The 25,992-nt window shown below is 38.7% G+C and overlaps 1 protein-coding gene across 1 annotated transcript; it reads left to right on the forward strand.

Moving 5' to 3' along the window:
* LOC148563850 (uncharacterized) lies at positions 1-25,322 on the forward strand. The gene is made up of 3 exons (XM_088486964.1): positions 1-1,059; positions 2,073-2,124; positions 25,252-25,322. The coding sequence occupies exons 1-3, from the start codon at positions 409-411 to the stop codon at positions 25,320-25,322; spliced, it is 774 nt and encodes a 257-aa protein (XP_088343090.1). The 5' UTR covers positions 1-408.
* The last annotated feature ends 670 nt before the right edge of the window (positions 25,323-25,992 follow it).

Below are 25,992 nucleotides of genomic sequence, written 5' to 3' on the forward strand. Positions count from 1 at the left end.
ATGGCGAACAACTTGGGCACAACCACAGTTGCCTACACCCTCACTGAAGGCCAGTCAAACAACCGGCCACCTTTCTTCAACGGGGAGAACTACTCCTACTGGAAAGAAAGGATAAGGATTTTCATCCAATCCATTGACTACAACATATGGAAGATTGTTGTGAGCGGTCCCAAGATCCCAACAAAAACAAGTGTTGATGGAGTGGTGACTCCAAAAGAAGAAGCTAAATGGAATGAAGATGATAAGAAGAAGATAGAGATGAATGCCAAAGCAATCAACCTTCTTCACTGTGCTATCAGATTTGAAGAGTACCGGAAGGTGTCTAGATGCAAGACAGCCAAAGAAATCTAGGAAAAACTCCAGGTTACACACGAAGGCACCAAACAAGTAAAAGAAACGAGGATTGATATGCTGCGAAAAGAGTACGAGATGTTTAGCATGAAGGATGGAGAAAGCATTGATGAAGCGTTTGAGAGATTCTCAATCATAATCAACAACCTTGATGCTATGGGTACAAACTATGCAGAACAAAACTTGGTGAGAAAACTCCTTAGAAGCCTCACAAAAGAATGGAAAACCACTGCCACTGTCCTAACCGAAAGTAACAACCTAAGTCCCATAACCTATGATGAGCTGAGAGAAAAACTCCTTGCCTATGAAGCCACACACACAAACACAGACTCAAAGAAAAAGGGAATAGCCCTCAAGTCACAAATAGAACCGAAAGAGAGTGAGTCTAGTGATGGTATTTCAGATGACGAGCTTTTGTTTTTTGCTAGGAGATTTAGAAGGATGATGAAGAACAAGGGAAAATACAAAGGTTCAAGTTCAAAGAAGCACAAGATCGACTTGAGCAAAGTGACATGCCATCACTGCAAGGAGGTTGGACACTTCAAGCTAAACTGTCCAAAGCTCAAAAAGGAGGACAAAGGAAAGAAGGAAAGGAAGAGAGTACTCATGGCAGCTTGGGAGGATCTTGAGAATGACTCAAATGAAGAAGAAGAATCTGAAGGAGATGACAAAGACTGCTTCATGGTTGGAAACAACAATCTTGATGAGGTAAACTATTATGATTTGACCATTGAGGATTTGCATGCTATTATTGATGATCTCACTTTAAACACATCAAAACTGCTTGATAAATACAATGAATGCAGATCTGAAAGAGATGTGTTAAGAGCTGAAAATGATTTTTTAAAAGAAAAAGTGAAGGAAACTGAATGTTCTTTGGACATCATTGAAGAAAACAGATTTCTAAAATCTGAACTTGAAAAATTAAAAGGAAAGCACATTATGGATCCTTCTCATGAGTTAATCGCTGAAAATGAAAGATTAAATGATATGATTAAAAGACTGAATGGTGACTTAGCAAAATTTGCTCAAGGTTCTAGCAACTTGGACAAATTACTTGCAAGTCAAAGACCATTGTTTGAAAAATCTGGTTTAGGCTACATAGCTAAGGAAGATGCATTTTCTAATACTTCCTCTATAAAATTTGTGGCTTCTTCATCAAATACCAAATCCATACCAAGCAAATCAAGTATCGGATATGTTTCAACTTGTGAAGAAAAATTTGATGAAGCATACACAAGTGAAACTGAGCCTTCACCAAGAATTGGTCCGAGTTCAAACCGGCCAGGTTTGTGTTACATTTCGAAAAATGAGGCTGTTTTCAAGAAACCACCATTTTACAACAAAACCTCATATTCGAAAGGTAAAAATGTTCAAAGAAATTCTGGTGAAAATGCTTTTGCAAAGAGGAACAACTTTAATAAAAATCAGTTTGTCAAAAGAAATGCATTTCCTCCAAAAACTAGAAAATTTCAACACTTTAATCATTTCAAGCAATATAACTCACCTCAATTTCAGCGACACACATATGAAAATCATTGTGTCAATTGCAAGAAATTTGGTCACTCATATGAATAATGTTTCATTGAAAAAAGAGTTGTTGGAAACAAAGTTTACAATGTTGTTTGTGATTTCAATGCACTTGGGCAACCAAGATGGATTAACTTCAAAGGATCCAAATTAATTTGGATACCTAAAGCTACTTGAAAATCTTCATGCAGATTTGCCTAGCATCCAAGAACAAAAAGGACATGTGGTACATGGATAGTGGATGTTCAAGGCACATGACTGGGAGGTCAACTTACTTCATCAAACTAAATAAGTATGATGGAGGTTTTGTGACCTTTGGAGATGATGGTAAAGGTAAAATCATTGCTGTTGGAAAAGTAGGTAATGAGCAATCTACTTTCATTGATGATGTACTTTTGGTATGTGGTTTAGAGCACAATCTTTTGAGTATAAGTCAGCTGTGTGATTTAGGGTATTTAGTTGTTTTCAAAAGGCTTGAATGATGTGTTGTTAATGAAAAGACAAATGAAGTGATGTTTGTTGCCAAGCGTTTCAATAATATGTATGGACTTACTCTTGATGAACTAAAGGATCAAAATGTAGCTTGTCTTCACTCTAAAGAATCTGAAAAGTGGTTATGACACAAGAGATTGGGCCATGTAAGTATGTTTCAAATAAACAAACTTGTAAAGAAAGAATTAGTAAGAGGTCTTCCTTTGATAAAGTTTGACAAAGACATCACTTGTGATGCTTGCCAAATGAGAAAACAAACAAAAAGTTCTTTTAAACCAAAGGAAGACATCTCTACTAAAAGACCACTTGAGTTGCTACACATTGATTTATTTGGTCCAACAAGAACTCAAAGTCTAGGTGGTAAACTGACGTTAGGATTTTATGGTAGTAAAGAAGTTCATAAAAATAGTCGCGTTGTAGATATAGTCTCTTGATGAGCGGATGTTTTATACGCTTTTTGGGGTTAATTTCATATAGTTTTGAGTATGTTTTAGTTAGTTTTTAGTCTATTTTTATTAGTTTTTAGGAAAAATTCATATTTCTGGACTTTACTATGAGTTGTGTGTTTTTCTGTAATTTCAGGTATTTTTCTGGCTGAAATTGAAGGAGCTGAGCAAAAATCTGATTCAGGCTGAAAAAGGACTGCTGATGCTGTCGGATTCTGACCTCCCTGCACTCAAAGTGGATTTTCTGGAGCTACAGAACTCGAAATGGCATGCTTTCCAATTGCGTTGGAAAGTAGACATCCAGGGCTTTCCAGCAATATATAATAGTCCATACTTTGCACAAGGATAGACGACGTAAACTGGCGTTCAACACCAGTTCTCTGCCCAATTCTGGCGTCCAGCGCCAGAAAAGGATCAAAAGCTGGAGTTGAACGCCCAAACTGGCATAAAAACTGGCGTTCAACTCCACAAATGGCCTCTGCACGTGAATAGCTTAAGTCTCAGCCCAGCACACACCAAGTGGGCCCCAGAAGTGGATCTCTGCATCATCCATCATAGTCCACTCATATTTTGTAACCCTAGGCTACTAGTTTAGTATTTAAACAACTTTTAGAGACTTATTTTGTATCTCATGACATTTTAGATCTAAACTTTGTATTCTCTGACGGCATGAGTCTCTAAACCCCATTGTTGGGGGTGAGGAGCTTTGCTGTGTCTCGATGAATTAATGCAAGTATTTCTGTTTTCCATTCAAACACGCTTGTTCCTATCTAAGATGTTCATTCGCGCTTAACTGTGATGGAGGTGATGATCTGTGACACTCATCACCCTCCTCAAATCATGAACGTGTGCCTGACAACCACCTCCGTTCTATATACGATTGAATGAGTATCTCTTAGATTCCTTAATCAGAATCTCCGTGGTATAAGCTAGAATTGATGGCGGCATTCATGAGAATCCGGAAAGTCTAAACCTTGTCTGTGGTATTCCGAGTAGGATTCAAGGATTGAATGACTGTGACGAGCTTCAAACTCCTGAAGGCTGGGCGTTAGTGACAGACGCAAAAGGATAGTAAATCCTATTCCAACCGGATCGAGAACCAACCGGTGATTAGCCGTGCTGTGACAGAGCGCGTGAGCGTAGTTTTCACTGGAAGGATGGAAGGTAGCCATTGACAACGGTGATCCACCAACACACAGCTTGCCATAGGAGGACGTGCGTGCGTGAATCAGAAGACAGAGGAAAGCAGAGATTCAGAAGACAAAGCATCTCCAAAACTCCAACACATTCTCCATTACTGCATAACAAGTAACCTTTAATTCATGCTCTCTTGTTTATTCGCAATTCAACTGATAAATATAATTGACTTCCTGACTAAGATTTACAAGATAACCATAGATTGCTTCAAACCAACAATCTCCGTGGGATTCGACCCTTACTCACGTGAGGTATTACTTGGACGACCCAGTGCACTTGCTGGTCAGTGGTACGAGTTGTGAAAAGTGTGAATCACAATTCGTGCACCAAGTTTTTGGCGCCGTTGCCAGGGATTGTTCGTGTTTGAACAACTGACGGATTGTTTTGTTGCTTAGATTAGGAAAATTTTTCTTTTTGGTTTAGAGTCTCTTATTATTGTTCTTGGTTAAAAATATCTTTCTTTAAAACAAGTGTTACATTTACTGCCTAGTTGGCTAGAGCATTAGTCCAAGCCCGTGGCAGTTGGGTACACTCTTTTTAAAAATCTTTTTCATAAATAATATTTTCTCTATTAAATCCTGTGCCAAACTCTAAGTTTGGTATTTTCTTGTTGATTTTCCTTAAAATTTTCGAAAAATTATTCTGGTTTTCTAAAAATCTTAAGTTTGGTGTTCTTCCTTTGTGTTTTTGTGTCTTGATCTTAAAATTTTTAAGTTTGGTGTTCCTTGGTGTTTTCCCTCCAAAATTTTCGAAAATAAGGAACCCCAGATCTAAAAATTTTAAATCCTGCGTTATCTTATTGTTTTTCTCTCTCCTTCAAAAATTCAGATTTTTATTTCAAAATTTAAAACCTTTTTCAAAAATCATCATATCTTTTTCAAAATCTCCTAACTACGTTCTCTCTCCTCACTTTTTCGAAAATCTTTTACTCATTTTTATTTATTCTATTTTGATTTATTTTATTTTCGAAATAAATTAATAAATAAATAAATAAAAATATTTTTTCTATTTTACATCATCTCCCTTTCTCCATCATGGATCTAAGCGGAAATGAACAGTCCAGGAGGACTCTGGGGTCATATTCTAACCCCTCTACTGCTTCATATGGGAGTAGCATCTGCATACCCTCCATTGGAGTCAGTAGCTTTGAGTTGAATCCTCAGCTCATTATCATGGTGCAGCAAAGCTGCCAGTATTTCGGTCTTCCACAGGAAGAACCTACAGAGTTTCTGGCACAATTCTTACAAATTGCTGACACAGTACATGATAAAGAAATAGATCAGGATGTCTACAGACTATTACTGTTTCCATTTGCTGTAAAAGATCAAGCTAAGAGGTGGTTAAATAACCTACCTAAGGCCAGCATAAGGACATGAAAACAGCTGACATAAAAATTCCTGAATCAATATTTCCCTCCAAAAAGGATGACACAGCTAAGACTGGACATCCAAGGCTTTAAACAAGGAGATAATGAATCTCTTTATGATGCCTGGGAGAGATACAGAGAGATGCTACGAAAATGCCCCTCTGAAATATTTTCAGAGTGGGTTCAGTTAGACATCTTCTACTATGGACTTGCAGAAGGAGCTCAGATGTCTCTAGATTACTCAGCTGGTGGATCTATCCATATGAGAAAGACAATTGAAGAGGCTCAAGAGCTCATTGATACAGTTGCCAGGAATCAGCATCTGTACCTAAGCAGCAACCCTTCCATGAATGAAGAGGTTAAAACAGTAACTGCTGAATTCAGTACTGTAAAACAAGCTACTGAATTCAATCAGCAATTGGATTTTCTAACAAAGCAGCTAGCTGAATTCAAGGACAGGCTACAAGAGACAAGGATAGCTAATATACATATGGACGAACAGTTTAAGCAAACAAAGCAGCAGCTATCAAGGCAAATAGCAGAAGAATGCCAAGCAGTTCAATTAAGAAGTGGAAAAACATTAAATACCCCACCTCAAGGCATCAAAAAGTCAAGAAATGAGCAACCCACCAAAGATTCACCTGAGGACAGTAAGAGCCCAGGGAAAAATAATTCTGGCGCTAAAACGCCAGAGAATTGGTGGAAGGCTGGCGCTGAACGCCCAGACCATGCCCAAAACTGGCGTTCAACGCCAGAAACAAGGCAGGATTGGCGTTCAACGCCAGAAATGGGCAAGAATCTGGCGTTGAACGCCCAAATAGGGCAGAATCCAGCGTTGAACGCCCAAAATGGGCACAGTTCTGGCGTTCAGACGCCAGAAGCAAACAAGGAGCTGGCGTCCAGTTTCACTCCAGCTTCTGACTCTAGCACTCAATTGCCAGTTAGGGATCAGACACACACAAGTGCTGATAACAACCCCTCTAAAAAGGCTTCTTTAACCACTAAGGTTGAGGAATATAAAGCCAAGATACCTTATCCTCAAAAACTCCGGAAAGAGGAGCAGGATAAGCAATTTGCTCGCTTTGCAGATTATCTAAGGACTCTTGAAATAAAGATTCCATTTGCAGAGGCACTTGAGCAAATACCTTCTTATGCCAAGTTCATGAAAGAGATCTTGAGTCATAAAAAGGAGTGGAGAGAAACAGAAAGAGTTCTCCTCACTGAAGAATGCAGTGCAGTCATTCTGAAAAGCTTTCCTAAAAAGCTTAAAGACCCTGGGAGTTTTCTGATACTATGCATATTAGAAGGCGATTGCACCAAGACAGCTTTATGCGATCTCGGGGCAAGCATCAACCTAATACCTGCATCCACTATCAGAAAGCTTGGTTTAACTGAAGAAGTTAAACCAACCTGGATATGTCTTCAACTTGCTGATGGCTCCACCAAATACCCATCAGGCGTGATTGAAGACATGATTGTCAGGGTTGGGCCGTTCCCCTTTCCCACTGACTTTGTTGTGCTGGAAATGGAGGAGCACAAGAGTGCTACTCTCATTCTAGGAAGACCCTTCCTAGCAACTGGACGATCCCTTATTGACGTCCAACAGGGGGAAATAACCCTGAGAGTCAATGATGATGAGTTCAAGTTGAACGCTGTCAAAGTCATGCAGCATCCAGACACATCAACAGACTGCATGAAAGTTGATCTTATTGACTCCTTGGTAGAAGAGATCAACATGGCTGAGAGTCTCGAATCAGAGTTGGAAGACATCTCTAAAGATGTTCAGCCTGATTTGGAGGATTCAGAGGACATGAAAGAGCCTCTGAAATTTCTTCTAAAAGAGGAAAAACCTCCTAAACCCGAGCTCAAGCCACTACCACCATCCTTGAAATATGCATTTCTAGGAGAAGGTGATACTTTTCCAGTGATCATAAGCTCTGCTTTAAGTTCACAGGAAGAGGAAGCATTTATTCAAGTGCTAAGGACACACAAGACAGCTCTTGGGTGGTCCATAGGTGACCTTAAGGGCATAAGCCCAGCTAGATGCATGCACAAAATCCTATTGGAGGATAATGCCAAACCAGTGGTTCAACCACAGAGGCGGCTAAATCCAGCCATGAAGGAAGTGGTGCAGAAAGAGGTCACCAAATTACTAGAGGCTGGGATTATTTATCCCATTTCTGATAGCCCCTGGGTGAGCCCTGTTCAAGTCGTCCCAAAAAAGGGAGGCATGACAGTGATTCATAATGAAAAAAATGAACTGGTTCCTACAAGAACAGTTACAGGGTGGCGCATGTGTATTGACTACAGAAGGCTCAATACAGCCACCAGAAAGGATCATTTTCCTTTACCATTCATAGACCAGATGCTAGAAAGACTAGCAGGTCATGATTATTACTGCTTCTTGGATGGCTATTCAGGCTATAACCAGATTGCAGTGGATCCCCAGGATCAAGAGAAAACAGCATTCACATGTCCATCCGGAGTGTTTGCTTATAGAAGGATGCCCTTTGGGCTATGTAATGCGCCTGCAACCTTCCAGAGATGCATGCTCTCTATTTTCTTTGATATGGTGGAAAAATTTCTGGAAGTCTTCATGGATGACTTCTCAGTATATGGAGACTCATTCTGCTCCTGTCTTGATCACCTGAAACTTGTTCTGAAAAGATGCCAAGAAACCAACCTAGTTTTAAACTGGGAAAAGTGTCACTTCATGGTGACTGAAGGAATTGTTCTTGGGCATAAAATCTCAAACAAGGGAATAGAGGAGGATCAAGCAAAAATAGAGGTAATTGAAAAATTACCACCACCTGCCAATGTTAAGGCAATCAGAAGCTTTCTGGGGCATGCAGGATTCTATAGGAGGTTTATAAAGGATTTTTCAAAAATTCCAAAACCTCTAAGCAATCTGCTAGCTGCTGACACGCCATTTGTGTTTGACACAAAGTGCCTGCAGGCGTTTGAAACACTGAAGGCTAAGCTGGTCACAGCACCAGTCATTTCTGCACCAGACTGGACATTACCATTTGAGTTAATGTATGATGCCAGTGATCATGCCATTGGTGCAGTATTGGGACAGAGGCATGACAAGCTTCTGCATGTCATTTATTATGCCAGTCGCGTTCTAAATGATGCCCAGAAAAATTACACAACCACAGAAAAAGAATTACTTGCAGTGGTTTATGCCATTGACAAGTTCAGATCATACTTAGTAGGATCAAAAGTGATTGTGTATACTGATCATGCTGCTCTTAAATATCTACTCACAAAGCAGGATTCAAAACCCAGGCTCATCAGATGGGTATTGCTTCTGTAAGAGTTTGATATAGAAATAAGAGACAGAAAAGGGACAGAGAACCAAGTGGCTGATCATCTGTCCCGGATAGAGCCAGTGGAAGGGACGTCCCTCCCTTCTCTTGAGATCTCTGAGACGTTTCCTGATGAGCATTTATTCGCCATTCAGGAAGCACCATGGTTTGCCGATATTGCAAACTATAAAGCTGCAAGGTTCATACCCAAGGAGTACAACAGGATACAAAAGAAGAAATTAATTACTGATGCAAAGTACTACTTGTGGGATGAACCTTATCTCTTTAAGAGATGTGCAGACGGAATTATCCGTAGGTGTGTGCCTAGAGAAGAAGCACAGAGGATCCTGTGGCATTGCCACGGATCTCAATATGGAGGCCATTTCGGAGGTGAGCGAACAGCCACCAAGGTCCTCCAATGTGGCTTCTATTGGCCCACACTCTATAAAGATTCCCGAGAGTTTGTACGTAATTGTGACAGTTGCCAAAGAGCTGGTAACCTGCCTCATGGTTACACCATGCCTCAACAAGGAATCTTGGAAATTGAGTTGTTTGACGTATGGGGAATTGACTTCATGGGACCTTTCCCTCCATCATACGCAAACACTTATATTCTGGTGGCAGTTGATTATGTATCAAAATGGGTTGAGGCCATTGCCACACCCACCAATGATACTAAAACAGTGCTGAAGTTCCTCCAGAAACATATCTTTAGCAGATTTGGTGTCCCTAGAGTACTAATCAGTGATGGGGGCACTCACTTCTGCAATAAACAGCTTTACTCTGCCATGGTTCGGTATGGAATTCGCCACAAGGTGGCCACTCCATATCATCCACAAACCAATGGGCAAGCTGAAGTCTCTAACAGAGAATTAAAGAGAATTCTGGAACGGACAATAAATACCCGTAGAAAGGATTGGGCACGGAGCTTGGATGATGCTCTGTGGGCTTACAGAACAGCATTCAAGACCCCTATAGGGACCTCTCCATACCAACTCGTGTATGGTAAGGCATGTCACCTGCCCGTGGAACTGGAACATAAGGCCTACTGGGCAACCAGATTCCTAAACTTTGATGCCAAATTAGCAGGAGAAAAACGATTGCTCCAACTAAATGAGCTAGAGGAATTCAGATTTACAGCTTTCGAAAATGCCAAGCTTTATAAAGAAAAATAAAAAAAATGGCATGACAGAAAGCTTTCATCTAGAATCTTTGAACCAGGACAGAAGGTCCTGTTGTTTAACTTTAGACTCAGGCTATTCCCCGGGAAACTGAAATCCCGGTGGAGGGGACCATACGTGATTACAAGTGTGTCACCATATGGTTATGTGGAGCTTCAAGATATTGATTCTGATAAAAAGTTCATTGTCAATGGACAGAGAATCAAGCATTATCTTGAAGGCAACATCGAGCAAGAATGCTCAAGGCTGAAGCTAGATTAAAAGCTCATCAAGGTCCAGCTAAAGACAATAAAGAAGCGCTTGCTGGGAGGCAACCCAGCCATGGGGCAACAATCCTCTAAGCATTATTGCCCTATTTCTATTTTTATTTTTATTTGTTTATATAGAGTTCATTGGCAATAAGGTAAATAATCATTTACAGAAGACCTCGGCACATAAAACAGAGAAAAAGAGCTCACTGGGAAGAAAACGCTAGTAAAAGTACATTTTGGGCATTCAACGCCCAAAATGGGCATCCACTGGGCGTTGAACGCCAGTAATGGTAACAATCTGGGCGCTCAACGCCAGAAAGGGGCACCCACTGGGCGTTGAACGCCAGTAATGGCAGCAGCTGGGCGTTGAACGCCCAGGAGAGCAGCAATTGGGCGCTGAACGCCCAAAACAGGCAGCGTTTGGGCGTTCAAACGCCAGGAAGGCAGGGAGGAGCCAAATTCATTTTTTCCACACGTATTTCCATTTCAATTTCAAATTTTATGCTTCATTGCAGGATTTTTACATGAACATGTCAAGAACCCTGATTTCTAAATTCCATAATTTCTAAAAACCCTACCACAAAAAAAAAATATCAAATGTATTTTAATCCATAAGCACCAGGCATCTTTGCAAATTCAATCCAACTCTTTTCAAATCTTTTCTGAAAACAAATCTATCTTTTTCACTCAAAAAAAAAATCTTTTCAACTAATCCATATCTTTTTCAAATCTCCATATTATCTTTTTCAAAATTCAGATTTATCTTTTTCAAAAATCTATCATATCTTTTCAAAATTAAATTATATCTTCTATCTTATCTTTTTCAACTCAATCTTTTTATCTTATCTTTTCCAATTTTTCGAAAACCCACCCCCACATCCCTTTAAATTTGAGTTCGGCCTCCCCCCTCCTCCATCAACAATTGCACCTAGCTCTCCTTCTATCCCTCTCCTTTCTTTTCTTTTGCTTGAGGACAAGCAAACCTCTAAGTTTGGTGTATTTATCCGAGATCACTAAGATCATGGCTCCCAAAGGAAAACAACCCACTCCAAGAGGCAAGAAAGAGAGCGTTCCAAAACCACTTTGGAATCAAGGGAAGTTCTTATCTAAAGAACATTCAGACCATTATCTTAAAGTAATGGGTCTGAGATCAGTGATCCTGGAAGTTAGATTCGATCTGAAAGAAGATGAATATCCGGAGATCCAGGAGCAAATTCGAATCAGGAACTGGGAAGTCCTAGCTAATCCTGAAACGAAAGTAGGAAGGAACATGGTCCAGGAGTTCTATGCTAATATGTGGCAGACTGACAAGCAAAAACTATCTAGAACTGCCTTCTATGAATTTCGGACCATGGTCAGAGGGAAGATTGTTCATACCACCCCTGACAAGATCAGAGAGATCTTAAAGCTACCTCAACTAAAGAATGATCCAGACTCCTTCAACAGGAGGATGATGAGAGCAAACATTGACCTGGATAAGATTCTAGAGGACATATGTATCCCTGGAGCCAGGTGGACCACCAACACAAAGGGTGTCCCAAATCAACTCAAGAGAGAGGATCTCAAACCAGTCGCCAGAGGATGGCTGGACTTCATTGGGCGTTCTCTGTTGCCCACTAGCAACCGCTCTGAAGTCACAGTTAAAAGAGCAGTGATGATCCATTGCATCATGATGGGGAAGGAAGTGGAGGTTCATCAGCTGATTTCAACTGAACTCTACAAGATTCCTAACAAAAATTCAAAAGAGGCCAGGTTGGCTTATCCAAGCGTGATTTCTCTGCTCTGCAAGGACGCTGGAGTAAGGATGGGAATAACTGAATATATCCTAATTGAAAAGCCAGTCACCAAAGCATCAATGGAAAAACAACAAGCACAGGAGGATCCCATCAAAAAGAGAGCACAGGAATTCCTCCCAAAGATCCCTCAAGCTGAATACTGGGAGTATCTTGAGACGTCCGTTACCAAGATACGGGAAGCTATGGAGCAAATAATAAAAGAACAGAAGGAACACAGTCAAATGCTGACCTATATGTTTAAAGAACAAGAGGAGCAGGGGCGTGACTTAAGGGAACTGAAGCGCCAAAAGTCTTCTCTTGTAGGACCAAGCACCCCAAGGATCAGAGGAACCCCCGTGCCCCCAGAATAAAGGTTGTTAATTTCCAATTTCTGCCTTAACTCTGTGACAGTGTCCGTATAAAAGTTTACCTTAGAAGTCATATAGTAGTAATTAGTAGCTATTTTGATTTTATCTCCAATTAAGCTATAGTTTATTTTTCTCATCATCAGCAAACATGAATAAAGTAGTAGATCTTTTGAATAAGAGGCAATAAAATTTCGAGTTTAATAAAGAGAAATTCTAATTAGTTAAATGTGGTGGCAATGCTTTCTGTCTTCTGAATGAATGCTTAAACAGTGCATATGTCTTTTGAATTTGTTGTTTAAGACTGTTAAATATGTTGGCTCTTGAAAGAATGATGAACATGAGACATGTTATTGATAATCTGAAAAATCATAAAAATGATTCTTGAAGCAAGAAAAAGCAGCAAAGAACAAAGCTTGCAGAAAAAAAAGAGAGAGAAAGAGAAAAAGCAAGCAGAAAAAGTCAATAACCCTTAAAACCAAAAGGCAAGGGCAAATAAAAAGGATCCTAAGGCTTTGAGCATCAGTGGATAGGACGGCCTAAAGGAATAAAATCCTGGTCTAAGCGGCTAAACCAAGCTGTCCCTAACCATGTGCTTGTGGCGTGAAGGTGTCAAGTGAAAACTTGAGACTGAGCGGTTAAAGTCAAGGTCCAAAGCAAAAAGAAGAGTGTGCTTAAGAACTCTGGACACCTCTAATTGGGGACTTTAGCAAAGCTGAGTCACAATCTAAAAATGTTCACCCAATTATGTGTCTGTGGCATTTATGTATCCGGTGGTAATACTAGAAAACAAAGTGCTTAGGGCCACGGCCAAGACTCATAAAGAAGCTGTGTTCAAGAATCATCACACTGAACTAAGAAAATCAATAACACTATCTAAACTCTAAGTTCCTATAGATGCCAATCACTCTGAGCTTTAATGGATAAAGTGAGATGCCAAAACTGTTCAGAAGCAAAAAGCTACTAGTCCCGCTCATCTAATTAGAATCTGAGCTTCAATCAAAAACTCTGAGATATTATTGCTTCTCAACCTATTAGTCTTCTATTTTATTTGTCTAGTTGCTTGAGGACAAGCAACAGTTTAAGTTTGGTGTTGTGATGAGTGGATGTTTTATACGCTTTTTGGGGTTAATTTCATATAGTTTTGAGTATGTTTTAGTTAGTTTTTAGTCTATTTTTATTAGTTTTTAGGAAAAATTCATATTTTTGGACTTTACTATGAGTTGTGTATTTTTCTGTAATTTCAGGTATTTTTCTAGCTGAAATTGAAGGAGCTGAGCAAAAATCTGATTCAGGCTGAAAAAGGACTGCTGATGCTGTTGGATTCTGACCTCCCTGCACTCAAAGTGGATTTTCTGGAGCTACAGAACTCAAAATGGCATGCTTCCAATTGCGTTGGAAAGTAGACATCCAGGGATTTCCATCAATATATAATAGTCCATACTTTGCACAAGGATAGACGACGTAAACTGGCGTTCAACGCCAGTTCTCTGCCCAATTCTGGCGTCCAGCGCCAGAAAAGGATCAAAAGCTGGAGTTGAACGCCCAAACTGGCATAAAAACTGGCGTTCAACTCCACAAATGGCCTCTGCACGTGAATAGCTTAAGTCTCAGCCCAGCACACACCAAGTGGGCCCCAGAAGTGGATCTCTGCATCATCCATCATAGTCCACTCATATTTTGTAACCCTAGGCTACTAGTTTAGTATTTAAACAACTTTTAGAGACTTATTTTGTATCTCATGACATTTTAGATCTAAACTTTGTATTCTCTGACGGCATGAGTCTCTAAACCCCATTGTTGGGGGTGAGGAGCTCTGCTGTGTCTCGATGAATTAATGCAAGTATTTCTGTTTTCCATTCAAACACGCTTGTTCCTGTCTAAGATGTTCATTCACGCTTAACTGTGATGGAGGTGATGATCTGTGACACTCATCACCCTCCTCAAATCATGAACGTGTGCCTGACAACCACCTCCGTTCTATATACGATTGAATGAGTATCTCTTAGATTCCTTAATCAGAATCTCCGTGGTATAAGCTAGAATTGATGGAGGCATTCATGAGAATCCGAAAAGTCTAAACCTTGTCTGTGGTATTCCGAGTAGGGTTCAAGGATTGAATGACTGTGATGAGCTTCAAACTCCTGAAGGCTGGGCGTTAGTGACAGACGCAAAAGGATAGTAAATCCTATTCCAACCGGATCGAGAACCAACCGGTGATTAGCCGTGCTGTGACAGAGCGCGTGAGTGTAGTTTTCACTGGAAGGATGGAAGGTAGCCATTGACAACGGTGATCCACCAACACACAGCTTGCCATAGGAGGACGTGCGTGCGTGAATCAGAAGACAGAGGAAAGCAGAGATTCAGAAGACAAAGCATCTCCAAAACTCCAACACATTCTCCATTACTGCATAACAAGTAACCTTTAATTCATGCTCTCTTGTTTATTCGCAATTCAACTGATAAATATAATTGACTTCCTGACTAAGATTTACAAGATAACCATAGATTGCTTCAAACCAACAATCTCCGTGGGATTCGACCCTTACTCACGTGAGGTATTACTTGGACGACCCAGTGCACTTGCTGGTCAGTGGTACGAGTTGTGAAAAGTGTGAATCACAATTCGTGCACCATCTCTAAACCAACAAAAATCCCTTCGTACAAACGTTTTGGTTGTCACAAGTAACAAACCCCTTTTAAAATTGATAACCGAGTATTTAAACCTCGGGTCGTCTTCTCAAGGAATTGCAGGGAGGTATGTTCTTATTATTGGTTATGAGTTTGTAAATTGGGAAAATTTGGAGTTTGGGCAATGGGCACAGGTATATTTTCAAAGCAATAAAAATAAATAAATAATTGTAAAGCAAACTTTTGGCAAGGTATAAGAAATTGGAAGTCCAGACTTAGTTATTCTTATCAACAACAATGAAAGTTGAATCTCAATTCCACTTAGTCAACCTTTACTAAAGTAAAGGAAAGTCAAGGGACTAATTAGTTTGATCTTCGAATCCTATTTATTTCCTAAGAAAAGGTTGGGATTATTGAAGCTCAGTTCAATTAGCAAAGATAATAGTTATCAATTATGCTGTTGAGTTGGATAACTTCTGAGTTACTGATTTCTTAACCAAAACCAAAAATGTAAAAAGCTAAAATATAAATCACAAATATCTGGAATACCTCAAATAAAATACATTCAAAGCAGTAAAATCTAACATGGAAAAGTTCATAAACCAATTGGAAAAATAAAAATAAAGAACCTGGGATTGAGAGTTACTCCTATAACTAGGAGAAGTCCTAAATCCTAAGAGAGAGAGGAGAGAACCTCTCTCAAAACTAATCTAAATCATGAGAAGTGAATTATGAGAGCCTCCTTATGAATGGATGCATTCCTCCACTTTATAGCCTCTAATTTGTGTTTTCTGGGCCGAGAACTGGGTCAGAAACAGCCCAGAATTCGCTGGTCTCGAATTCAATCACGCTGGATTTCCGTCACTGCGACGCGGCCACATGGATCACATGGTCGCGTCGCCTAGAGTCAGGGGAACTATAGCATATTATATATCAAATCGAAGCCCCGGACGTTAGTTTTCCAACGCAACTAGAACCGCGTCGTTTGGACCTCTGTACCTAAAGTTATAGCCGTTTGAGTGTGAAGAGTTCAGGCTGGACAACTTAGCAACTTCTTCATCTTCTTGTATTCCTTCCATTTTTACATGCTTCCTTTCCATCCTCCAAGTCATTCCTACCCTATAATATCTGAAAACACTTAACACACATATCAAGACATCTAATGGTGATAAGAGAGGATTAATAATAAGCAAATATAAGATCAAAGAAGCATGTTTTCAATCAAAGCACATAATTAGGAAGGCAAATGTAAAACCATGCAAATAGTATGAATAAGTGGGTGAAGAGTAGATAAAAACCACTCAATTGAGCACAAGATAAACCATAAAATAGTGGTTTATCAACCTCCCCACACTTAAACACTAGCATGTCCTCATACTAAGCTCAAGAGAAACTATAAAGATGAAGAGGAATGGTAGGATGTATGAAATGCAACCTATAAATGCAACTACATGCAGAATGTTTCTACCTACTTAGTTAAAAGCAAACAAATCTTTTAAGAACATACATAAACTGGATTTCACTAATTCAAATCATAAAAATGAAGTACAAATAGACTTGAAAGAAGAAAATAGCTCATGAAAGCAGGGAACAAGGAATCGAGCATCGAACTCTCACTGGTAGTGTATACACTCTAATCACTCAAGTGTTTTAGGTTCGATTCTCTCAATTCTCTACTAACCTTGCTTTCTAAGGCTTGCTCTTCATCTAATCAATCAACATAAATTTAATGCACAGATACACATATCAAGAGGTCTTTTAAGGGTTGTAATGGGGTTAGGGTCAAGGTAGGATTGTATTTGGCCAAGTGGACTAAAATCTGAATCCTTAATTAACTTAAACTTTCCACCTAACTTAAACAATCCATGTAATCATAATACAACATCTAACTATCCATTAACCATGTTTTCTACATATTCATGCATCCTGATTTGAGTACAACTCATATGCATTGCTACCAACATTTACTTTGGGGCATTTTGTCCCCTTTTACTTATTTGCTCTTTTTTTCTTTTCTTTTTCTCTTTTTCATCGTCTTTCTTTTTTTTTATATATATTTTTTTCTTTTATTTTTCTCAATGCATATGATTAAATTATTGGATGCATGAATCATGTCCTAAACATTTTTTTTTCACATTTTCAGAAAATTCTTACATACTCAATTCTCAAACCAAATGTTTCCAAATTCACTTCCCCACACTTAATTTATGAGCACTCTCACTAGTCTAAGCTAACTAAGGATTCAAATTAAGGACATTATTGTTTTCCGCTTAGAGTTAATGATGTGCTAAAATAAGGAACAAAGGGGTATAATAGGCTCAACATTGGTTTGCAAAGAATAATGAAAAGGTAAGGCCATATGGGTATGTAAGCTCAGTGAAATAAGGCCTCAATCATGTAAGTATATGCATACATCAAATAATGAAAATATAGAATTAAGCAAGACAAAGATCACAATTTTAGAGAGAAAAATACACACTAAAACAGAATTTTGGTTGATAAAATGCAACCAATTCAAATAGGCTCAAAAATCTCACAGGTTTTGTGTGTTCGAGTTCTAAACCATGTTCCAGTATAATATCTCTTCAAACAAGTGTAACATTAAATTTTATTCAAATTAGTGAAATTCTCTAAAAATTTTCTTGAAAAAGAAAATATTACTTCAACCAAGTGGTAAAATATGCAAAAAATTAAACAAATATGCAATCAAACATGCAAATGCAACAATGAATAAGGAAAATAAATCATTGGTGTTGAGATAGAGGAGTAACTAACCCATGGAGATCGGTATCGACCTCCCCACACTTAAAGATTGCACCGTCCTCAGTGCATGCTGAGATTTGCAAGTGGACGGGGGTTGTGGTTCCTCAGCTGGGCTCTTATTGTTCCTTTCCTTGTCGGTAGTTTGGGAGTAGCTTTCTCTTTACCCTTCTTGGTGGCCATCCTGAAAAGGGAAAAAGAAAGTGACTTTTAAAGCTAAGGGTTAGAGCAAGGAAGAGAGCGGGAAAGGTGGTAATCAATGCACAATAAAGAAGAATGACGTTAACACATGCTCATGAGTATATGTGAAAAGTCATCAATGAAAAATAGCTAGTGCATATGATGACAAGTGAATGCAAGGTGTTTATTGGCATGCTGGCAAAGGCATGAGTAGCATAGATCAAGCATTCAATGTCCAAATTAGATTACCAAGTCTTTCAAACTAGCAACATGTTTGTAGTGACAATTATATTGAATGAATATGATATGAAAAAGGGTTTTGTGAAAAGCAGGCATTCAGAGTAGTAGGATAAAAGATACTGAAAAGCAGTGCACAATACCATACGGGCGTTTTCACAAACACATAGCATGCATGGTAAATAATCTAATGAAAATAATAAATTGAACATGCAAGCAACCCTTTAAAAATAAAAATATATATAATTGTCAAATAATTCCTCTAATAATCCACAAGTAAAATATAGAAATAATGACCCAAAGAAATTTCTAACACCAATGAAAATAATGCAATGAATGAAAGTATGCAAATAAATAAAATAGAATGAGAGGGAAAAAGGATGAGAAGAAGAAAAAGAAAGTGAGAAAGGAGAGAGAAGGAAGAAATTAGGATTAGAAAAGAAAAGATAAGAAAATTGGCACTAATCTGGATAGGTTGTGCGACGCTGGCGACGCGGTCGCGTGGGTAACGCGGTCGCGTGGTGCGCGATAAGGTTGAGTGACGCGAACGCGTGGGGCACGCGATCGCGTGACTTGATTTGTGCTAGTGGCGCGAGTGCAGCCTCGCGGTCGCACAACTCTCTGTTCAAAACTCAGTAGTGCCAAAATCCAGGGTGACGCGGTCGCATGGTCGACGCGATCGCGCGGGTGGCCTTATTTCCAATATGACGCGGATGCGTGGGTGACGCGTTTGCGTGGCAGGGCTTGTGCTACTAGCACGGGTCCAGCCCAACTCCAGCTCAACTTTCTGCCATACACCTTTTTTACGCCGATTTCAGGTCACGCAGCTGCATGGGTGACGCGGTCGCGTGGGAGGCCATTATTCCCATATGACGCGGTCACGTGGGGTGATTTGTGCCATTGGCACGCCTCAAGCGCTACTCCTGCGAAACTCTCTGTTCATATTAATATTGTCTCCCATCTCCTTGCGACGCAGACGCGTCGCTGATGCCGTCGCGTCGCGTGCTCGCTTTTTTTTTCTGAAAAGATGTAGAATGCAGTGTTAATATGAATGTGATGCAAAACTCCAGGTTCAATAAAATAAAATAAAACTTGAAAACAAATAAAACTAAATAAAAATGAAAAATGAACGATCATACCATGGTGGGTTGTCTCCCACCTAGCACTTTTAGTTAGAGTCCTTAAGTTGGACATTTGATGAGCTTCCTGTTATGGTGGCTTATGCTTGTATTCATCCAGGAATCTCCACCAATGTTTGTATCTCCAGTAACCTTTTCAAACTTGGCGCAGAAAGCCTTCAAGTAAGTTAAAGCAAGTGACCAGGCCCCAAGAGTGGTGATTGATAGAATGGATTCCGGGATCCCAGACCTTGCCCTTGCACCCGTCTTTTGGTTGAGCAATATTGTTCCATCCGGGTGGCAAGCAGTCTAAATTCTCACGTAAGCGGCCAAACAACTTCCTAGACCCATTCAGTTGAGCTTTACACCAACCTTTGCATTTAAACTTAAAGCTTCCAACCATGATGAACTTTGCAGGACAATTCTTACCACTGACCATCTTCCTCTTACTCTTAATGCCACAAAGAGCTCTAAGTTGACCATCTGTCTCCAGTAGCCCATATTCAAGTGGGATTAGAAAGCTAAGGGATATGAATTTTACCCACTTGAATGTTGTGAAGGATGATGGCAACTTAGGGGGAGGGGTTTCCAACAACTTTGGCAAGGTAATTTCAAGCTCCACTCCCTTGTGCTCTTCTTCGACATCTTCTACCTCTTGATCAACCTCTACAAAATCTTCAACCATGATCTGCCTTGGAGGTTGTACGCTCTTCTCAACATCAACATCAAACACCGTGGAAGGAGGCTCTGTGACTGGACTTTCCAATGGAGGTACAGCATCTCTTAAGTCTGCAACCACTTCTTCCTTTTTAATAATTGCTGCTTTGTCCAGTTGTTTAAGTATAAAATCGTACTCATCCTCGATGTTTTTCTTTCTATGACAACTCCTTTCAACTATTCTTTCATCTTCAAGGGTTTCTCCTACCTTTACCCGTAAGGCCTCCTCTAGCTCCTTATGAAGTATGGATTCGTGAAGATGATTCCTTCTTTCCTGTTCCATATCAATAGCATAATTGGGATCATCTTGCTCTTGGATTGATGGATGTGGGTGCTCTTCCATAGAGGGTGGTGATGGGATGAAAAGATCATTATGTGGTTGAAAAGGAAGTGCATTAGAGCTTGAGGGTTGAATATTGGAGGTAGAGGGTTGGTTCATGCGAGATATAAGATTTTGGAGTGTAGAGGTGAGACCAATGATGTTAGAGATGAGTGTATTGTTATCCAATGGAGGCTGGGGTGGATCTATGTATGGTTCATTTTGTTCATAGGGTGGTTGGTATGGTGGATGTAGGTTAGGGTCATATGGAGGTAGATGGTGTAAAGGGGCTTGTGAGTTTGGTGGTTCAAAGGTATGTTGAGGAAAGGGTTCATAGGCATATGGTGGTGGTTGTTGATAGTCCATTGGAGGTGGTTGTTGCCATGAGGGTTGATCAAATCCTTGTGGCTCCTCCCATCTTTGATTGTTCCAACCTTGATGCCTGTTCTCATTGTAATTTCTTCTTCCTGCAACATAGTTGTAACCAGACTCATAGCCAAAGGGGTGAGAGTTCATAGTAGCAATTAAAAATTAAAAATGAAAATAAAATAAATTTAAATTAAAAAGTTATTTAAATTTTGAATTTGAAAATTAAATTTTGAAATTTGAAATTTGAAATTTTTGAAATTTGAATTTTAAATTTTTGAAATTTGAATTTTGAAATTTGAGATTTGAAATTTGAAATTTTTTTTTTAATTGAATTTTGAAAATTTTTAAATTTGAATTTTGAAATTTGATTTTTAAATTTTGAACTTTTGAATTTAATAAGGAAAGAGAAAAACAATAAAATGACACCAAACTTAAAAATTTTTAGATCAAAACGAAGAAAACAACTAAGAACAACTTGAAGGTCAAGATGAACACGAAGAACAACTTGAAGATCAAGATGAACACCAAGAAAAAAAATTTGAAAAATTTTTTAAATAAAAACTAATAACCTCTTAATTTATAAAAAAAGCAAAAATAAAAATAAAAATAAAAACAAATAAACAAGTAAAATAAAAATATTTACAATAACCAATAATAAGGCACACGTTCGCAATTCCCCGGCAACGGCGCCATTTTGACATTAGGATTTTATGGTGGTAAAGAAGTTCATAAAAATAGTCGCGTTGTAGATATAGTCTCTAAACCAACAAAAATCCCTTCGTACAAACGTTTTGGTTGTCACAAGTAACAAACCCCTTTTAAAATTGACAACCGGGTATTTAAACCTCGGGTCGTCTTCTCAAGGAATTGCAGGGAGGTATGTTCTTATTATTGGTTATGAGTTTGTAAATTTGGGAAATTTGGAGTTTGGGCAATGGGCACAGGTATATTTTCAAGCAATAAAAATAAATAAATAACTGTAAAGCAAATTTTTGGCAAGGTATAAGAAATTGGAAGTCTAGACTTAGTTATTCTTATCAACAACAATGAAAGTTGAATCTTAATTCCACTTAGTCAACCTTTACTAAAGTAAAGGAAAGTCAAGGGACTAATTAGTTTGATCTTCGAATCCTATTTATTTCCTAAGAAAAGGTTGGGATTATTGAAGCTCAGTTCAATTAGCAAAGATAACAGTTATCAATTATGCTGTTGAGTTGGATAACTTCTGAGTTACTGATTTTTTAACCAAAACCAAAAATGTAAAAAGCTAAAATATAAATCACAAATATCTGGAATACCTCAAATAAAATACATTCAAAGCAGTAAAATCTAACATGGAAAAGTTCATAAACCAATTGGGAAAATAAAAATAAAGAACCTGGGATTGAGAGTTACTCCTACAACTAGGAGAAGTCCTAAATCCTAAGAGAGAGAGGAGAGAACCTCTTTCAAAACTAATCTAAATCATGAGAAGTGAATTATGAGAGCCTCCTTATGAATGGATGCATTCCTCCACTTTATAGCCTCTAATTTGTGTTTTTTGGGCCGAGAACTGGGTCAGAAACAGCCCATAATTCGCTGGTCTCGAATTCAATCACGCTGGATTTCCGTCACTGCGACACGGCCGCATGGATCACGCAATCGCGTCGCCTAGCGTCAGGGGAACTATAGCATATTATATATCAAATCGAAACCCCGGACGTTAGCTTTCCAACGCAACTGGAACCGCGTCGTTTGGACCTCTGTAGCTAAAGTTATAGCCGTTTGAGTGCGAAGAGGTCAGGCTGGACAGCTTAGCAACTTCTTCATCTTCTTGTATTCCTTCCATTTTTGCATGCTTCCTTTCCATCCTCCAAGTCATTCCTACCCTATAATATCTTAAAACACTTAACACACATATCAAGGCATCTAATGGTGATAAGAGAGGATTAATAATAAGCAAATATAAGATCAAAGAAGCATGTTTTCAATCAAAGCACATAATTAGGAAGGCAAATGTAAAACCATGCAAATAGTATGAATAAGTGGGTGAAGAGTAGATAAAAACCACTCAATTGAGCACAACATAAATCATAAAATAGTGGTTTATCATAAACATTATGGTTTAGTGATTGTGGATGACTATACTAGGTTTGGTTGGGTTTTATTTCTTGCACACAAAAATGAAGCCTTTTCGGCCTTTGAACTTTTTTGCAAGAAAATTCAAAATGAAAAGGATTTGAAAATCTCTTCTATAAGAAGCGATCATGGAACTGAATTTGAAAATAATTTGTTTGAATCTTTTTGTGAGGAATTTGGAATATCTCACAACTTCTCTTGTCCAAGAACACCACAACAAAATGGTGTTGTGGAAAGAAGAAATAGAAGCATACAAGAGATGACAAGAGCTATGCTTTGTGAGAGTAATGTTCCAAAATTTCTTTGGGCTGAAGCGGTAAACACAGCTTGCCACATTTTAAACAGAACAATCATAAGGAAATTTTTGAAGAAAACCCCTTATGAACTTTGGAAAGGCTACCCACCAAACTTAGATTACTTACACATCTTTGGATGCAAATGTTTTGTTTTAAATAATAAAGGAAATTTGGGAAAATTTGACCCAAAGGCTTATGAGTGTTTGTTTGTAGGATATTCCACAACTAGTAAAGCATATAGGGTTTATCATCAAGATGCTAGGATTATTGAGGAGTCTATACATGTTACATTCTGTGACACTAACTTGGTACAAAGCATTTTGGAAGATTGTGATGTAGGAAATCAAGCTCAAAAGGAAGTTAAAACTGTGCAAAATCAAGAGAAAGGACATTCTGGTCAAACTGAACCAGAAACTGCAACTACTGAAAATTCGAGAGACAATTCCATTTTGTCTCATGAATCTGAAGGAAATCCTGAAGCCAGTAGCACCCAGAATCCCTTGGTATCTCAATCTGCATCCAAGTCCACCAGACCTCGTGAATGGAGATTCTTGAAGAATTATCCTGAGGAATTTGTCATTGGGGACGTCTCTCATGGAGTGCAAACAAGGTCTTCCACTAGAAAAGAAAATGAAGAATCAAACATTGCCCTTCTTTCACAAATTGAGCCTCAAAACGTCAAGGAAGCACTCAGTGATCCCTCTTGGGTTAAAGCTATGAAGGATGAGCTTCTTGAGTTTGAAAAGAACCAAGTATAGACTTTGGTTCCAAGGCCAAGTGGAAAGAAAGTGACCGGCACCAAGTGGATTTTTCGGAATAAGTTGGGAGAAGATTGTAGCATTGCAAGAAACAAGGCAAGGCTAGTGGCACAAGGTTATGACCAAGAAGAAGGAATAGACTTTAATGAATCCTTTGCCCCTGTTGCCCGAATAGAAGCCATAAGACTTCTCTTAGCTTATGCTGCATATTGTGGTTTTAAATTATATCAAATGGATGTGAAATGTGTATTTTTGAATGGAGTGATAGATAGAGAAGTCTATGTGGAGCAGCCTCCTGGTTTTGAAAATAAAGAGCATTTTGATCATGTTTTCAAATTGTCTAAAGCTCTCTATGGTTTAAGACAAGCTCCTAGAGCTTGGTATGAGAGACTTAGTTCTTTTCTTTTGAAAAATGGCTTTCAAAGAGGCACCACTGACACAACTCTATTCATCAAGAACTCTAATTATTCTTTTATTCAAGTCCAAATATATGTTGATGACATTATTTTTGGATCAGCAAATGAATCCCTTTGTTCTAAATTTGGAAAACTCATAACAAGTGAATTTGACATGATTATGATGGGTGAACTTAATTTCTTCCTTGGGCTGCAAATTAAACAATCTGAAAAAGGTATTTTCATTCATCAGGAGAAGTATGTCAATGAATTAGTTAAGAAATTTGGTATGAAAAATGTCAAACACATGGGAACTCCCATGCATCCTAGTTCTAAATTAGATAAGGGAGAAACTGAGAAAGATGTTGATGAGACTAGGTATAGAGGAATGATTGATTCTCTAATGTACTTAACTTCCTCTAGACCCGATATTGTGCAAAGTGTTGGATTGTGTTCTAGGTTCCAATCCAAACCTAAAGAGTCACATCTTTCTGCAGTTAAAAGGATCATTAGATATGTTCATGGCACATCCAATTTTGGTCTATGGTATCCTAAGATTGATGATTTTTCTGCAGTTGGTTATTGTGATGCAGATTTTGCTGGTGATAGAGTTGATAGAAGGAGCACTTCTGGTTTATGTTGCTTCCTTGGGAAGTCCTTAAATGTATGGTCAAGTAAGAAGCAACCAACAATGGCCCTTTCCACTGCAGAGGCTGAGTATATAGCTGCTTCTTCTTGTTGTTTTCAGCTATTATGGTTAAAAACACAGCTTGCTGATTACAAATTAAATGCTGAAAATATTCCTTTGATGTGTGATAATATGAGTGCCATTAATATTTCTAAAAATCCAGTTTTGCACTCTAGGACTAAGCATATTGAAGTGAAATTTCACTCAATAAGAGAACATGTCCAAAAGGAAGATATTAGTATTCAATTTGTTAAATCAGAGGAGCAATTAGCAGATATTTTCACAAAACCATTAGCTGAGGATAGATTCTGCATGCTTAGGACTTGTCTAGGAATTTTGAGTTATGATTCTTTATATTGAAAAATGCTGATGCATTTGCTGGAGCTTTTTGTCTCATAAACAGGCATGAGACAATTCTGGGCAGGTGATGAACGTTTCCCTCAAGTCAGCGTGTTCTGGGCTTGTTTCAAATGAACATCAATCTGGGCCAACCTCAAAATTCAGATCATGAGTGGTCCAAACCTATTTCCTTAAGTCCAACATCTCTGGGCCCAAATATGAATGTTACAATTTTTGGTTAATTTTTGTTGACCTGTGTGTTTAATTTTTTTTTTAAAAAGTTTTCTTTTATTTTTTTTTTAAAAAGAAGGGATTTTTAGTTTAATATTTTTGGATTTCAAAATTTTAAAATTAAATTTTTAATCAAATCAAAACTTTCATTTATGAGGTCATGTCTTTTCAAGTCTTTTCAAATGGTGATGCAGTTGCATGGTTTTGGAAATTTGTTTTTGGGTACGGTTACCAACACTCCCTCTCTTCCCTCCATAACTCCTTCTTTATCCCTTCGGTTTTCACCACTACCCACATTACTCTCTTTCTTCTTAAATCAAAAACCATCAAATGAGGAAGAAAACCATAGCACACAAGCCTCCTCGAGAAAAGTTGTATAAACTTCCATCCAAGCCTTCCACTTGCTCACAAGACAAAACCATCACTCCATCTCCTTCTCCTCCTACCTATCCTCCACGCACGGTTCCCATGGCGCGAACCAAGACCACTCCAAGGTACCCTGCTCCTGCCAAACCGACGCCACCATCTAAGGCAACGCCATCCAAACCAAGTTCCACAAAACCTAGTTCATCCA

This window comes from Arachis ipaensis, chromosome B5 (assembly GCF_059453495.1).
Source record: "Arachis ipaensis isolate K30076 ecotype BB chromosome B5, ASM5945349v1, whole genome shotgun sequence".
Taxonomy (NCBI): Eukaryota; Viridiplantae; Streptophyta; class Magnoliopsida; order Fabales; family Fabaceae; genus Arachis; species Arachis ipaensis.